Raw genomic sequence first — 17,635 nt, 5'->3', positions numbered from 1 at the left:
ATACTTAAGTCATGTTAACGTCAATAAGCGATACCTTGTAACCTATTATTAAAATAAATCTATTCAATTATTTTGCCGTGTGGTTTCCGGTACTTCAGAATAGGACAACTCCTTCTCTTTGCCATTGATGTCGTAAAAGGCGACTAAGGGAGAGGATAATAATCTTGTGATTCCTCTTTTAGGCTATGGGCTAGCAACCTGACACTATTTGAATCTCAATTCTATCATTAAGCCAAATAGCTGAACGTGGCCATTCAGTCTTTTCAAGACTGTTGGCTCTGTCTACCCCGCAATGAACATAGACGGGACCATATGTATGTATGTTCCTCTTGTAAGCGATGAGCTAGCAGCCTGTCACAATTTGACTCTCGTGAACCTTGACGTGAATCTCAATTTCATCTTTAAGCCAAACATACAGTTGCTTGACAAGACTTTTGGCTCGGTCTTCCCCGCAAGGGATATAGGCGTGACTTTATTTTATTTTACAAGTCAGAAGTAAAAATATTCCTTACATTAAAATTTTTCTTTAAAAACCCGCCATGTTGAACAAATCTGAGCAGACATGCACCAGCAAGTCGTACGTGCGATTCATACCTATTCATAATCATTTATTCCTATAATTATATGTACCTAAATATACATATAATTTCTTGGTTCGTAACTCGGAGGATTTGGACATAATTGAAAATAGTTTGAATGTCTTTAAACATAAGATGCTGAACCTATTGTAAATGTTTTAGGATTACAATCAGAAATTTAAATTAAGTTACCTACACATGTAACTGCATCTATGATGAAAGATGTTTACCCTGTAATTGAATGCAGAATGTAAACAAAGCTGGTGTACCAATTAAATCTAAACATATAGATAATAAAACAGTAAAAATATTTTGTCTGTACATTTAGTATTTTTGACTGAAATGGACAGAGGGACACTTAGAGTGAATAATAAAAAGCTTTTTTTTTTGTCTGTCTGTATGTATGCTCACGCTTATCTCCGAAAGTACTGAACCGATTTACTTAAAACTTTCACCAATTGCTTTGTTTTAATTCAGAAAAAGATTTAAAGTTTGTTTCTTCATAATCAGTTCACAAAAAAAAAAGTTATCGTCATTTGAACGAACTCAAGGCATGAGTTTCCCTGCAAATAAGTTACGAAATTTAAAACTCAAAGTCATTTATCATTGTAAGACAGCATTATACCTATAACATATAAATATAAGTGAAAATCAGTTTGATAATATCCTGGTTTTGCCGCACATAACATGCGTAATTCTCACTTAAAAAGATTTTTGGTTTGTAAGTCTACTTTAATTTCGACACCACCGCAGCGGCCTCGATGGTCCAGTGGTTGGCGCGTGAGACTGTGAAGTTGGCGGTCCAAGTTCGAGCCCCAACAAAAACAAGATTTTTTTGGATGGATGGATTAACCACGAGTCAGCTTAACAAATGAAACAGCGTATAATTCCAACAATTTTATTGGTTCCCATTCCGCCAATCAGTGCTTCCTGTTCCTGACCCTGGGCGGCGCGGCCATCTTCATGTGCACAGTCTTGATGTGCATCTTGGTGGCGGTGGACGTCTGGAAACACTTCTCGCAGAGTTGGCACACGTGTGTGCGGAGCCCGGAGTGGATCTCAAATGGAAGGTTAAAAATATATATATACATATACATATGGTCACATCTATATCCCTTGCGGGCTAGACAGAGCAAACAGTCTTGAAAAGACTGAATGGCCACGTTCAGCTGTTTGGCTTAATACTAGAATTGAGATTCAAATAGTGACAGATTGCTAGCCTCACCTAAAAAATAATCCCAAGTTTGTAAGCCTATCCCTTAGTCGCCTATTACGACATCCATGGGAAACAGATGGAGTGGTCCTATTCTTTTTGTATTGGTGCCGAGAACCACACGGCACAAGGTTAAAAACAATAGATTTATTTTCTAAATTGGACAGTATCACTTATTGACGTCGCATCATTTATATCTAATTATAGCAACTGCCGCTTCCAAAGCGCATGTGTAGAAGAAGCGGCGGAACAAACTGCACTGCAGTATTTTCACCGGACGTCAAATAACAAATATAGATCTCTTAAATATATATCACAAGTGACATCTGACAGACACACATCAGACAGAAGTCGGATCTCACAGTCACACATCAGACAGAAGTCGGATCTCACAGTCACACATCAGACAGAAGTCGGATCTCACAGTCACACATCAGACAGAAGTCGGATCTCACAGTCACACATCAGACAGAAGTCGGATCTCACAGTCACACATCAGACAGAAGTCGGATCTCACAGTCACACATCAGACAGAAGTCGGATCTCACAGTCACACATCAGACAGAAGTCGGATCTCACAGTCACACATCAGACAGAAGTCGGATCTCACAGACACACATCAGACAGAAGTAGGATCTCACAGACACACATCACAAGTGACATCTCACAGACACACATCAGACAGAAGTGACATCTCACAGACACACATCAGACAGAAGTGACATCTCACAGACACACATCAGACAGAAGTGACATCTCACAGACACACATCACAAGTGACATCTCACAGACACACATCAGACAGAAGTGACATCTCACAGACACACATCAGACAGAAGTGACATCTCACAGACACACATCAGACAGAAGTGACATCTCACAGACACACATCAGACAGAAGTCGGATCTCACAGACACACATCAGACAGAAGTGACATCTCACAGACACACATCAGACAGAAGTGACATCTCACAGACACACATCAGACAGAAGTCGGATCTCACAGACACACATCAGACAGAAGTGACATCTCACAGACACACATCAGACAGAAGTGACATCTCACAGACACACATCAGACAGAAGTGACATCTCACAGACACACATCAGACAGAAGTGACATCTCACAGACACACATCAGACAGAAGTGACATCTCACAGACACACATCAGACAGAAGTGACATCTCACAGACACACATCAGACAGAAGTCGGATCTCACAGACACACATCAGACAGAAGTCGGATCTCACAGACACACATCAGACAGAAGTGACATCTCACAGACACACATCAGACAGAAGTGACATCTCACAGACACACATCAGACAGAAGTGACATCTCACAGACACACATCACAAGTGACATCTCACAGACACACATCAGACAGAAGTGACATCTCACAGACACACATCAGACAGAAGTGACATCTCACAGACACACATCAGACAGAAGTGACATCTCACAGACACACATCAGACAGAAGTCGGATCTCACAGACACACATCAGACAGAAGTGACATCTCACAGACACACATCAGACAGAAGTGACATCTCACAGACACACATCAGACAGAAGTCGGATCTCACAGACACACATCAGACAGAAGTGACATCTCACAGACACACATCAGACAGAAGTGACATCTCACAGACACACATCAGACAGAAGTGACATCTCACAGACACACATCAGACAGAAGTGACATCTCACAGACACACATCAGACAGAAGTGACATCTCACAGACACACATCAGACAGAAGTGACATCTCACAGACACACATCAGACAGAAGTCGGATCTCACAGACACACATCAGACAGAAGTCGGATCTCACAGACACACATCAGACAGAAGTGACATCTCACAGACACACATCAGACAGAAGTGACATCTCACAGACACACATCAGACAGAAGTGACATCTCACAGACACACATCAGACAGAAGTGACATCTCACAGACACACATCAGACAGAAGTGACATCTCACAGACACACATCACAAGTGGGATCAAGTATTTCAGGAGATACGTACCAAGTAATGCCTCGAGTAAGCCTGGTAAGTCTTGAACGCTTTCGGACAGTCCGGACACTTGTACGGCCTCTCGCCCGTGTGGACACGCTCGTGCATCTAAACAAACATATAAATACTTTTCGTTAATACATTAATAATAAGTATGGTGCCTGGTTAAAATGCGTGATACGCTGAAAGGCACAGGTTCAAATCCCACCTCGGCCATGACTATTTTCGAAGTGATGTACAGTAGTGTACAGTAGAATCCCGATTATCCGAATCATGTTTTTTAATGTAGACAATGATTTAGATTTAAGAGATCTATATTTGTATATTGACGTCCAATGAAAATGCTGCAGTGTAGTTTGTTCCGCCGCTTCTTCTACACATGCGCTTTGGAAGCGGCAGTAGTTATAATTAAATTTAAGTGATGTGACGTCAATAAGTTATACCTTGTATCCAATTTTGAAAATAAATCTATTCTATTATACACTAGCTGTGCCCGCGACTTCGTCCGTGTGGAATAGTTATTTTGAGCATCATTGAAACCCTCAAGGATGGACAATAATTCTCCCCGTTTTTTTCACATTTTTCATTATATCTCTTCCCTTTATAGTTGCAGCGTGATGTTATATAGCCTAAAGCCTTCCTCGATAAATGGTCTATTCAACGCAAAAAGAATTTTTCAATTCGAACCTGTAGTTCCTGAGATTAGCACGTTCAAACAAACAAACAAAGAAACAAACAAACTCTTCAGCTTTATAATATTAGTATAGACGTGGCCGCTAGCCACGCGTCACCTGCAGCTGCGCCTTCTGCTTGAACCCCTTGCTGCAGTGCGCGCACGAGAACAGGCTCTGCGCGGTGTGGAAGCGCACCTGGTGCACTCTCAGCTCTGTGGCGTTCTGTGCCGGAACACATGTACGTCAATCATGGTCAATGTAATTGTCAGGTCAAATATATGAAATGAACTGAAATATTCTTTATTTACTTGAAACATGGTACAAATGAACACATGTACGTCAATCATGGTCAATGTAAGGGTCAGGTCAAATATATGAAATGAAATATTCTTTATTTACTTGAAACATGGTACAAATAGATGTTAGAAATATATATGATCTTACATGTTCCGCCAGAAGTATGGCATGTAAATATTGTTTTGTAATAATTGCGTTACTTTCAAAATTAGTAATTATAAAATTTAAAATTAAAATAATCATCAATGGAATAAAAACAATTAAAAATTCATGCAGTCTATTCTTAAATTTATTAATTGGCAAAGACTAGTATGAGTCCGGTAACTTATTATATATTTCAAGTGTACCCGACACCGCCGAGTTTGCATGAAGAGAGTTATGCAGCGAAGGAAGTGTGCAGAGATCGTGGCAAGTGGAAAGAGGTAGTCTCTGCCTACCCCTCCGGGAAAGAGGCGTGATTTTATGTTATGTTATTGTTAATATTTTATAGCCAAACAGCTGAACGTGGCCTATCAGTCTTTTGGAGGCTGCTGGCTCTGTCTATCACGCAAAGGATATAGACGTGATTATATGTATGTACGTATGAATTAATATGTATAATGTATATATATACAAGAGATGCGAGTGGTCCTATTCTCTATTGGTGCCGGGAACCACACGGCACGAATTTATTTATTTTACTCTGCGCCAACGCCTTCCACCCGAAGGTTATAAACTTGGGATTCTACTTTCAGGCGATGTGCTAGCAACCTGTCACTATTTGAATCTCAATTCTTTCTTTAAACCAAACAACTGAACGTGACCTATCAGTATTATCGAGACTGTTGGCTCTGTCTACCCCGCAAGGAAACTAGAAATGAAATGAAATATTCTTTATTTACTTGAAACATGGTACAAAAGGGTGATCTTGCATGTTCCGCCAGAAGTATGGCATGTAAATATTGTTTTGTAATAATTGCGTTACTTTCAATATTAATAATATAACATAGACGTGATTATACGTATGTATATCCCGTTTTTAAAGGCACCTACCTCCTCACGTAACTGTAACTCGACATACCTTGCACTCCTTCCCGCAGCGCTCGCACACGGCGGCCATCTTGTCGTCGCGGCTGGTCGTATATCCCGTCTTTAAAGCTACCTCCTTACGTAACTGTAACCCGACATACCTTGCACTCCTTCCCGCAGCGCTCGCACACGGCGGCCATCTTGTCGTCGCGGCTGGTCGTATATCCCGTCTTTAAAGCTACCTCCTTACGTAACTGTAACCCGACATACCTTGCACTCCTTCCCGCAGCGCTCGCACACGGCGGCCATCTTGTCGTCGCGGCTGGTCGTATATCCCGTCTTTAAAGCTACCTCCTTACGTAACTGTAACCCGACATACCTTGCACTCCTTCCCGCAGCGCTCGCACATGGCGGCCATCTTGTCGCGGCGCGCCGGCGGCTCGTCGCGCTCCATCACCAGCCCGCGCTCGCCCACCACGCGCCACTTGCGGATGGCGGTCGGCACGCGCGGGTACTTTCTGTGACTCTAAAATAATATATGTATATGCTACTCGGGTGGCGCCAAAGCCGAGGTTCGTCCCACTTTGGGAACCCTTTGAGCAGCCACTGCGTCGGCAGGAGGCCCTTCAGGCCCCGCCACTAAAAGTCCGGTTAAGTTGTAAAGCCCTTCAGGCAACAAGAAGATATTTCATAAAAAAAAAATATGGGACAAATTACACAGATTGAGTTAGCCTCGATGTGAGTTCGAGACTTGTGTTACGAGATACTGACTCGACGATACTATACAGGGTGACTTTTAATTCAACTTCACAAATTTAACTGTTAAGTGTACTCATCTAAAGGATATTTAAAAACGTTGAAAGAAAAATATCGGTTCATATTTTAGAAAGTACGCAAAAAAATAAAAAGTATCAAAATCCACGATCCTAAATACGTCATATCACCCCGGGCGGCGGAAAAGCGACGCGTAAGATTCAGAGGTCAACGACACAATTCATTGCGATCTCGACAACTCTGTACTTTAGTTATAACTTCGTACAAATACCATGTTGGAATAGGCTCAAACGGTTCAGAAGCATGGGTATAGTCTATCTTTAAAAGGATGCAGTTGTTTTAAATGTCACCCTGTATTTTATAATAAATACTTATATAGATAAACATCCACGACTCAGGACAATCAGAAAAGTTCTTTTCTCATCACGCCCTGGCCGGGATTGGAACCCGGGACCTCCGGTGTCACAGACAAGCGTACTACTTAATAGTTGCAGCGTGATGTTATATAGCCTAAAGCCTTGCTCGAAAAATAGTATATAAAACACATAAAGAATTTTTCGATTCGAACCAGTAGTTCCTGAGATTAGCGCGTTCAAACAAACAAACAAACAAACTCTTCAGCTTAACAAAATTATTAGTATACATAGATTTATTGTTATTTATATATATATATTTGATTTGATAATAGCTACTCACCTGCAGAGCGTTGGGGTCGGCGCCCGGGCGGCCGCGCGGCCTGCCCGCGCCGCCGTGCACCAGAGAATAGTGCTTCTTGAAGTACGCCGAGCTGGTGAACTGCTTGCCGCACTGTTATTGTAATTTACATACATGTTATCACGTCTATATCCATTGCGGGGTAGACAGAGACAACGGTCTTTAATATAGTGTAAGGGCTACGTTCTGCTGTTAGTCATTCATTCATTCATTCATTCATTCATTCATTCAAGTACGGTCACGAACTTTTGGATTCACCCTCGTAACAAACAAACAAACAAGCCAATAGTCACCTGCTGGCACTGGAACAGGTGGTGTTCGCGCGCCACGTGCTCCACCAGCCGCCGCACGTCGGCCAGCCGCGCCGCGCACACCGCGCACCACGCCTCCCCCGCCGCCCCCGCGCCCCCCGCCCCCGCCCCCGCGCCGCACGAGTGACGAGACAGCGCCTCCTGGCGGAGCGCCCGCGTGCACACATACATACATATATACTAGAGACGCCACGAATACATACATCGCTGCCTTGCGGCAGACGTCGTCATCCAGTGACGACGCCGCCGCCGATGGGAACACCCAGAGTACAGTGAACACCCACGCCGCCCCATTCAAAATTAAAAAAAAAAAAATCGAAATTTTTATTCATTATTATAGGATACTTCATATCGCTTAATAATTGTCAAACGTTTGTTTACACAACATTGGTTGACGTCAAATAAATTACTTAACACTAAGTTTACTGCCGCTTCCAAGGTGTCAGTGCAGAAGAAGCGGTAACAAACTGCACTGCAGCATTTTCTTCAACAACGTCAACTTCACAATTATCTAAACTTAGAATAGAATGTGGACTAATTTTTTCGTTTGGCATAACGAGTTACGCATACAATTTTTTGTCATAATAGTTTTTTGGCATAATTGGTTTTGGCATACTACGAGTATTTCAATAGGCATAAATAAAGTTTGGAGTACTTTATTTTTTGCGCGGAGCAGATGTAGTGTAATACGCTATAAGGCGAGTACTACTTAGATTAGGTTAGGTTAAGCTTATAGTAGGTATGCTTAAAGAAATATGCCTAAAAAGTTATGCCAAATAATATTATGCGTAACAATTATTAGGCTAAACAAAGGTATACCATGTAAAATTATGACACAAAATTTTATGCTAATAGATAGAGAACCATCAAAAAGTTGTGATAATCACATACTACAAGTATGCGGGTAAAAATCTCAAAAAATTACCTTAATTACGTAGTACCCTCACTAAGTCACGATATAAAAATCATTTAAATAGGTCGTAATTTACGAGACACACATTGACGAAAGAGAATGATGCAACAGACTGACCTCTGTGTACCTTTACTAACTCACGATATAAAAATCATTTAAATAGGTCGTAATTTACGAGACACACATTGATGAAAGAGAATGATGCAACAGACTGACCTCTGTGTACCTTCACTAACTCACGATATAAAAATCATTTAAATAGGTCGTAATTTACGAGACACACATTGACGAAAGAGAATGATGCAACAGACTGACCTCTGTGTAGAATCTCGTGCGACACCCGGCACAGTCGTGGTTCTCCGGCGCGGCGTCGGCAAAGTGCCGCTGCACGAGGTGGTACTTCAGCAGGTGGCTGTCGGGGAACGAGTCGCCGCATTGCACGCAGCTAGGGCTCTTGCAACCTTTACCAAATATACAGGTTGACTTTTAAATATAAATAAATATATACGGGACAAATTACACAGATTGAGTTAGCCTCAAAGTAAGTTCGAGACTTGTGTTACTAACTCAACGATACTATATTTTATAATAAATACTTATATAGATAAACATCCAAGGCCCAGGCCAATCAGAGAAAGTTCGTTTCTCATCATGGCCTGGCCGGGATTCGAACCCGGGACCTCCGGTGACACAGACAAACGCACTACCGCCGAGGCCGCTAAAACATTTAATTCAACTGCATAAATTTAACTGTTAAGTGTACTCATCTAAAGGATATTTAAAAACGTTAAAAGAAAATTATCGATTCATATTTCAGAAAGTACGAAAAAAAATAAAATATCAAAATCCACGATCCTAAATACGTCATATCACCCCGCGACAAATATCAAAAGCGACGCGTAAGATTCAGAGGTCAACGACACAATTCATTCAGCTGAGCGATCTCGACAACTCTGCACTTTACTTGATCTTGATACTAGAAAAATAATTTATTTTTCAGACATTTATTTACATGTTTAGTTTTAATTTCTTTTTGTAGTATTGGTCTGTATTAAAACGTGTGACGTAGTTTTTAAGGGTTATTTAAATGTGAAAATAATGACGTTTAATTTAAATAAAAATAGACTCAAACGGCTCAGAAGCATGGGTATAGTCTATGTTTAAAAGGATGCAGTTGTTTTAAATGTCACCCTGTATAAAAATAACAAGTAACCACCTGCCACACGTATTCATGATGATAGCAAGTGCCTGCACTTCTTCAGCAATAGCCCTTTTTAAATCCATCCAAACGTCAACTCCATAACCCATCATTCTTTTCCTTATTTTATAATAGCTCCACCTCCTGCCGAGACCTGTTCATGGACATATCGCCTATTGATATAGCCGGGAACGGGTTTTGGCAGGAGAACAACATAACATCAACTTCTCCAAAGTGCCTCTGTGTTGGATTTATATCCCCACGTAAGTCTCTCAAAAATCCGGGGTGTATAGACCCGTGACATTCAAGAGGAGGAACAAATAATAATAATATTTTCATCATAGCCGTAAAACTCCTTGATTTGAAACCTTCTACTTACGTACCAATACAAAAAGCCACCATCTTAAACACATGTCGGTTAGTTAAAAAGTTCCTTCAAATTGACGAAAACGGACCGACTGATTTACAACAGACAGAATAAATTACATATCGTTTACTTGGTTGACGCCCGTAAATGGAATTAACTTACCAGCTTTAGCTGAGATAGAAAAAATAAAAATCAAAATAATAATAAATATTTGACTCATTTAGAGTGCCCACTAGCTGTTGTGTAGTTTCCCACATATACATGCATTATGATGCATGTATATGTGGGAAACTCTGCCTTAAAAACAAGTCTATATCCCTCGCGGAGTAGACGGAGCCAATAGTCTTGAAAAGACTAAAAGGCCACGTTCAGCTGCTTAGCTTATTGAGATTAAAAAAAGAATCACAACTTTACGACATCCATGGGGAAGAGATGGAGTGGACTTATTATTTTTCAAATTGCTGCCGAGAACCACACGGCACTCTATTGATACCGTGAACTTTACGGCAAAAATTATATGCAACATAATTTCAAATAACATTTCCCAACCTTCAACATCCAAATGCCTCTGCAACGCCGTCTCGCTCTTGAACCTCATGTCGCACTTCTCGCACACCCGCGGAAACTCCTCGAGCACATTATGCGTTAGCTTCTTGTGATTCACCACACCTTTCTCACTGATGAAGAATTCACCGCACAAATCACACCACGAAAGTTCCGATGCATGCTTCAGTCTGACATGAGAGAAATAACTCGTCGTCTTACTGAACTCCATGCCGCAATATTTACAGCTGAATCGCTTCCCTTCGTGGAAATTCTGGTGTTTCCTCAAAACTGTCCTCTGCTTGGTCCTGAAATTACACGCTTGGCATGTAAATATCCAGCCGTGGCTCGTCATGTGAGACCTCAGAGTTCGCTTGTTTGAAAAAATGCACGTGCAAATGTCGCAAGTGAAACTGCCCGATGTCGGGGTGTGGTAATATTTAGTGTGCCTCTCTAAAGCTTTTTTGGCGTCGAAATGTTTCCCGCACCGCTCGCAGTTATGTCCGCTAGCGACGTTCTCCGTCAACTTCTCCTGAACCTCTTTTATTTGTTCCTCGTGACTCAGAAATTTTATATCGAAACCCGCCGACTTTGCGTAATCTGTAACTATTTGTTTGTCAGTTTTGTTACAATTACTTTTGCTGTTACGTTTTTTCACTTTATTCACAACGCGTTTCTTCTTTCTCTCTCTTTTGTTTTCATTTTTTATTCTCTTCTTAGTCTTTTCTTTAAACAGCTCACTGAAATCATTGACGAATACTTCGCACGGCTCCAATTTCAAATCTTCGCTTTCGTTTTTCGTCTCAGACGCGTCAGGTACGTCATTAATTTCATTATCACTTATTATTTCTTCTTTTTCAACTTGCAACGTGTTCGGTAGATCCACGAAGTGTAGCGTGTCATCTTCTTGCTTCAGGCCTGGAGTCAGGAGTTCTAGAGTCACTGTTTGTGTGCTCGTGTACTGCGGAGTCAATTCTGGGTAAGTCGATGTGATTGAGATGGCGTATTCTTTGGTCACCTGAAAAATATGTATTGAAATAACACATATTTAGACTTGTTTAGGTGTAAGATTATGGGAAAAATGATTATGATTACAAACATGGTATTTTAATATCCATATTTAAAAAAAATTGCACAGAATATTTAGTTGTATGTTAATAAAAAAATAAATGTAAGTATTTTAAAATTAAAAAGTAATTGGTATTTTAAGCCACACAGCGGAACGTGGCCTAACAGTCTCTTCTGATTGTTGGCTCTGTCTACCTTGCAACGGATATAGACGTGATTATATGTATGAACAATATCCTAAAAACATTGACTTAGTCACATTATGACTATCTATAAGACTTGAGTTGCGTAATGCTTGAGTTAAGAGATGACTAACTGAGACTCGTATTTATACATACATATAATCACGTCTATATCCCTTGCGGGATAGACAGAGCCAACAGTCTTAAAAAAACTGACAGGCCATGTTCAGCTGTTTGGCTTAATGATAGAATTTGGATTCAAATAGCGACAGGTTGCTAGCCCATCATCTAAAAGAAGAATACCAAGTTTATAAGCCTGTCCCTAAATCGCCTTTTACGACATCCATGGGAACGAAATGGAGTAGTCCTATTCTTTTTTTATTAGTGCCGAGAACCACACGGTTCAGCTATTTATAACATTAGTATTAGAACCCTGAAAAGATCCTACTACTATTATAAAGGCGAAAGTTTGTATGGATGTTTGTTACTCTTTCACGCAAAAACTACTGAACCGATTACCATGAAATTTGGTATGTAGGTAGCTGAAGACCCAGAATAACACATAGGCTACTTTTTATCCCAGAGTTCCCGCTGGATTGATAGGGTTTCCATGCGGACGAAGTCGCGGGCGGCCTCTAGTATATGATATGTGACCTTGAAAGACACTCACCACTCTCCCCTCGTTCCGAGCCTGAGCCAACAACTCAACCGCCTTGAGACACCTCGCCCGGAACTCCGCGAACCGGTGTAGCGAGCGAACGCAGAACGAGCAGAGCTGTTGGGGGAAGCCGTCTGATGTCGACACCTGTAATTAAATCTATGTTATATTTTCATTGCCGTGTGGTTCCCGGCACCGATACAAAAAAAGAATAGGACCACTCCATCTCGTTCCCACGGATGTCGTAAAAGGCGACTAAGGGATAGGCTTATAAACTTGAGATTATTCTTTTAGGCGATGGGCTAGCAACCTGTCGCTATTTGAATCTCAATTCTATCATTAAGCTAAACAGCTGAACGTGGCCTATCAGTCTTTTCAAGACTGTTGGCTCTGTCTACCCCGTAAGGGATAAAGACGTGATCATATGTATGTATGTATGTACATATATTTTCACTTCTTTCTGGCTTAGTTACGGTTGCATCTCCTGTCTGGTTGCCTTTGCATTGGTTTTATGTGATCTACATACATACATACATATGGTCACGTCTAAATCCCTTGCGGGGTAGACAGAGCCAACAGTCTTGAAAAGACTGAATGGCCACATTCAGCTATTTGGCTTAATGATAGCATTGAGATTCAAATAGTGACAGGTTGCTAGCCCATCGCCTAAAAAAGAATCCCAAGTTTATAAGCCTATCCCTTAGTAGCCTTTTACGACATCCACGGGAAAGAGTTGGAGTGGTCCTATTCTGTTTGTATTGGTGCCGGGAACCACACGGCACATTTTATGTGATATCTTCGTCATTTTTGTACCTTGTGGGTGTGGCTTGCAAGGGACTAGAAAAAGTGGAAAGATAGAATAGAATAGAATAGATTTATTTTCAAAATTGGACACAAGGTATCACTTATTGACGTCACATAACTTAAATCTAATTATAATTACTACCGCTTCCAAAGCGCATGTGTAGAAGAAGCGGCAGAACAAACTACACTGCAGCGTTTTCATCGGACGTCAGATCTGGAGGAGACCTTTGTGTCTCAAGGACACGCAGATGGAGACTCATGTGTTTTAATTATAACAGTTGTATATGTGTTTTTTTAATGTGTAAGTCAGCAATAAAGACTTTTGGAATTGAGACATCTCCTGTCTATGGAGCAGCTGATGGTACTTCTTAATCCATGATCCTGGAAAGTCAAGTTATATGCCTTGCGATCTCATGATGCCCTCAAAATGGCAAGAAGGTTGGTACACTAGTTGCCAGTCTTCAGTATTGGCTCTTTCTACCCCACAAGGGATAGTGACGTGATTATGTGTTATCTTATGATAACCAAAAGCAAAGTATCATATACATTTTTTCATTCAAGAGCCAAGAGACTTGGCAAGACTGTAAAGGCCACGATCAACTGTATGGCTTTATAATGGAATTGAGATACAAATAGAGACAGGTTGGTAACCCATTGCCTACAAGAATCCCAAGTTTATTACCAAGGGATGGGCTACTATCTCATAGTCGCCTTTAAAGACATTCATGGGAAAGAGATGGAGTGGTCCTATTTTTTACAGCCAAGAACCACACAGGGATAAAGACGTGATAAAATGCAAGTAAAAACTAAACTTAACATTGCAATAAACCTGAAATTATTTTAGGCGATGGTCTAGCAGTCTGTCATTATCTCTTGATCCGCTATTATATCAGCTATACGTAGCCTTCGAATCTAGTCACTATTGACTCTGTCTACATTGTGAGGTATAAAGACGTGTTAGATGTGCGTGTTAAATCACAGTTTTTATTCGATTTAGTAGTTACGATACCTGAATTCCTAACAGACTTTCATAAGCCTGGGCGGCTCCATATTCATGCATGTAAACAAACTTTCTCTCCACCCCGAGACAGCCTCGACAGACCATCTCATGTTCCATTTTGTTAATAACTTATTTTCATTCAGAATTACATTTTTAAATTAGAAAAAATATTATTCAATTCGCTTCGCAAGAAAGTACAATAAAAACAATCAATACATGGATGACATTGACATTTATGATTTGACATTGACAAAGCGTCAGCAAACAAATAATGTTTCGGCTTTCAGCTACATCTTTAGGAATGCCATATTATATACGGTCTTAACACACAGCATAGATAATGAAGAAGCTGTCTATGGTTTTACCATACATACGGTATAAAGCCAACAAATTGTCATTGGTTTAGTTTTCATTTCCGGTCACCGCAAGACATATCCATCCTGTCAATGTCATCTCTTCATAGCGTTTTTGGTTTTGCCGCGCAACGGTTTTTCGCTTATGAAAATTTTTTCATAAACTCAAAATAATTAATCATAGAGCTACATTACAGATTAAAAAATTTCTTTCCCAGATTAGAAAATTTGCCCAATTCTGAAATTTTTTATTGGCACAAAGATATGTCTGAATACACCTAATTACAGGAAAGTGGCATTGTCAAATAAAAAAATATCAAGTCAGTCTTTATATAATGAGAAAGATAAGGATTGATTGGGTTAATATAATTCTAATAAAACAAAGTAAGTAATTTAGTAATTGTGTCAATTTCTGTGCAATAAAGATATTACAAACAAACAAACAAACTTCAAATATTTTAAGTCTGATTTAAACGCAAAAATAGTTAGGCCTTTAGTCACAAATATGTTGCCAATGCATGGAGAAACTTCCTAGAATCCTTAGAATATAATTTGTTTTTATTATTATTATTTTAAATACATACTCAACTTTATTAACTGTGATAATGAAATAAAACAACAAGAAATGTTTTTAAATCTGTTATGAGGACTGACTTCCAATAAGTCAACTCTAGAACAATGACACATTCTTTTGAGGTGAGTGCTTGAAAGATCATGTTTTCAAGCATGGGACATATTGGTAGCAAGTAAGTTCATACCAGGGCTGTACCCCCTTTAAGTGAAAACTGCCTTATATATATCCTTCCAAGAATATTGTCAAATCTTTCACAACAAAGCATTTTGAGCATAGGTCTATTATCATGTCTTCATCCAAAAGGGATTTTAGAACATGTTTCAAATCTAACCACAGGTTATTAAAAAAAAAAAAAAAAAAAATGTTCCTAGTTCAGTAACTAGATTAGTAGTCAACCATTTTGTTTGTACAAAATTTGTATCTCAGATTGATTTTTCTGTTTTCATCCAAAAGCAGGATTGCCTTGTAAAAATAGATTTGCTACAAGCTATTTTTCATTTCAATAGCAGAAGACCACAGATGATTTCTGTGGATCATCTACCAGGGGCAAGAACTACAAGTAACTGCCCTAACTTTTAGTCTTTCAACAGCCCCTCAAATCTTTGCAACAGTCACAAACTGGCTTTCAGAACTTCTAAGAACCTGAGGTATGAGATTGATAGTTTACTAAAACAACTATTTTCTGTCTGATCAGATCAAAACAGCACTGTCTGTCTTGTGTGGTGACAGAGATTCTAGCAAAAATTCTAGAATTCTCTGGTTGGCAGACAAATTACAAGTAATTGGGATGTCTGTTCAGATAATCGATTATCTAGTTCTCACAGAGGACACCCAACAAGGAATGTGTATCCTACCATAAGAAAATCTCTTTTCTATAATTAAACCAAACAAACAGCTATCAGTCTTTTCGAGACTGCTGGCTCTGTCTACTCTGCAAGAGACATAAACGTTAATTATATGTATGTATGTAGTCATACAACAAAGAGGGGACGGTAGTGCAAACTGTCTAAATTAAGAGAATTCTGGAAGTTATCCAGGATCTAAATTGGTGGCTTGGAGCAGTAAACCACAGCTTTACACCATTGAGCAAAAGAGGAATCCCTCACTTCCTAGCCTAGGACGCAGCGGATGCGAACTAGGACGCTCTCCTGAATGGTAATTTCCTCTCAGGGAAATACAATGTTCAGAAAACTTGGCACTCAAACCTAGAAGAACTTTATGCAGTATATGTGTCAGTAGAGTGCCACCTAGAGGACTTGTTGGGTATACACAGGCCAATGCAGTCGATCCCTTCCCGGAAGGCTAAACCGGTATTGTCGACGCTCAGTTCTAGAAGAGGTCGATCAGTGCCCGAGTGGTACTTACACTGGCCTCGGAGGCTCTGTTCAAAATGTGGGGAGCACCCAAAAATAAAATTATTAGCATACAAAGAAACAGGAGTGGTCAACCTTTATGTTTGACTCTGAAGGGTCAGCAACTTTTTGCGATCAGTCGACAGTGGGACTACAATTTAGGTTGGATATTTCCACCTGCCAACCTTATTGACACACCTTAATTGTGCAAAAGGAACTTATATCCCAACAGTCCCTCTTTGGATGCAATGCTTTTGGCTACCAGACCTGCAAACCAGGGCACTGTGTGAGCCTGTAGCAATCACGAACCTGCGGAAGGTTCTAATAGGCCAGATCACAGGGACATACTCTCTAATGGTCTGCAAATCATCTCTCCAGGCATGGAAGATTGAGGCTAGTCGAGTCAAATCTCACACTGGTCTATTAAAGAATGACATTAATTTAGAAGTACAAGTAGTTGGCGACCATCTACTCTTTCAACATATAAAGCTCCTATAGGAGCTTGGTTTTTTTTTTTTTTTGGGGCCAGCTAAAAAGAATAAATGATAAATAGACTAATGATATTGCTTGATTTTTAGGCAGTTTATTCTAAAGGAAACACCTAGCTTATAACACAATAGGTTCACACAAATAAGCTATTTTGACCTTTTGTGGAGCTGCTAATAAATTAATATTCAAACAATTTCTTTATTGACAAGTATTGAAAGTTATACTTAGAGCTTAACCCCATACTAATAAGAGCCCTCAATTGGGACCTAAAATGGTTTGATTAGTTGATCAAAACCCCTTTCATAGAGTCATTATCCCATTTCTCCAGGAGAGCAGCTATAGTTGTATATATTACATTAGCTGCGGGAAGTAGAGTTCATGATTTAACACTACTTGTTATATCCGAACAAGGTATAATATAAGATGATATAATTATGTGGCCTCAATTTTGAATTTTGTTCTCTAACTGACTCTAGAAGTTATGAGCAGTCAAGATGGCGTTTATTGCCCCATGCTGAGGAAAGAGTTTGCCTAGTTTA

The 17,635-nt window shown here is 40.0% G+C and overlaps 1 protein-coding gene across 1 annotated transcript; it reads right to left on the bottom strand.

Moving 5' to 3' along the window:
• Nucleotides 1–1,487: 1,487 nt before the first annotated feature.
• Nucleotides 1,488–14,531, bottom strand: LOC106142734 (zinc finger protein 3). Its single transcript, XM_060952490.1, has 8 exons — nucleotides 14,338–14,531; nucleotides 12,537–12,671; nucleotides 10,623–11,634; nucleotides 8,824–8,969; nucleotides 6,176–6,322; nucleotides 4,609–4,713; nucleotides 3,830–3,925; nucleotides 1,488–1,636 (listed from the first exon to the last, which is right to left on the bottom strand). The coding sequence occupies exons 1-8, from the start codon at nucleotides 14,443–14,445 to the stop codon at nucleotides 1,499–1,501; spliced, it is 1,887 nt and encodes a 628-aa protein (XP_060808473.1). The 5' UTR covers nucleotides 14,446–14,531; the 3' UTR covers nucleotides 1,488–1,498.
• Nucleotides 14,532–17,635: the final 3,104 nt, after the last annotated feature.

The sequence above is a fragment of the Amyelois transitella genome, chromosome 28 (assembly GCF_032362555.1).
Source record: "Amyelois transitella isolate CPQ chromosome 28, ilAmyTran1.1, whole genome shotgun sequence".
Lineage (NCBI taxonomy): Eukaryota > Metazoa > Arthropoda > Insecta > Lepidoptera > Pyralidae > Amyelois > Amyelois transitella.
Note: the sequence above shows the minus strand (reverse complement) of the source record. Positions and strands in the feature narration are given on the sequence as shown.

Coding starts and splice junctions, on each gene's coding strand:
- LOC106142734 (XM_060952490.1), bottom strand. CDS start 14,445: ATGGAACATGAGATGGTCTGTCGAGGCTGTCTCGGGGTGGAGAGAAAG. Junction 11,635..12,536: donor CTCGGAACGAGGGGAGAGTG/GTGAGTGTCTTT, acceptor CATATTTTTCAG/GTGACCAAAGAATACGCCAT. Junction 6,323..8,823: donor GCACGAGATTCTACACAGAG/GTCAGTCTGTTG, acceptor ATATTATTTTAG/AGTCACAGAAAGTACCCGCG.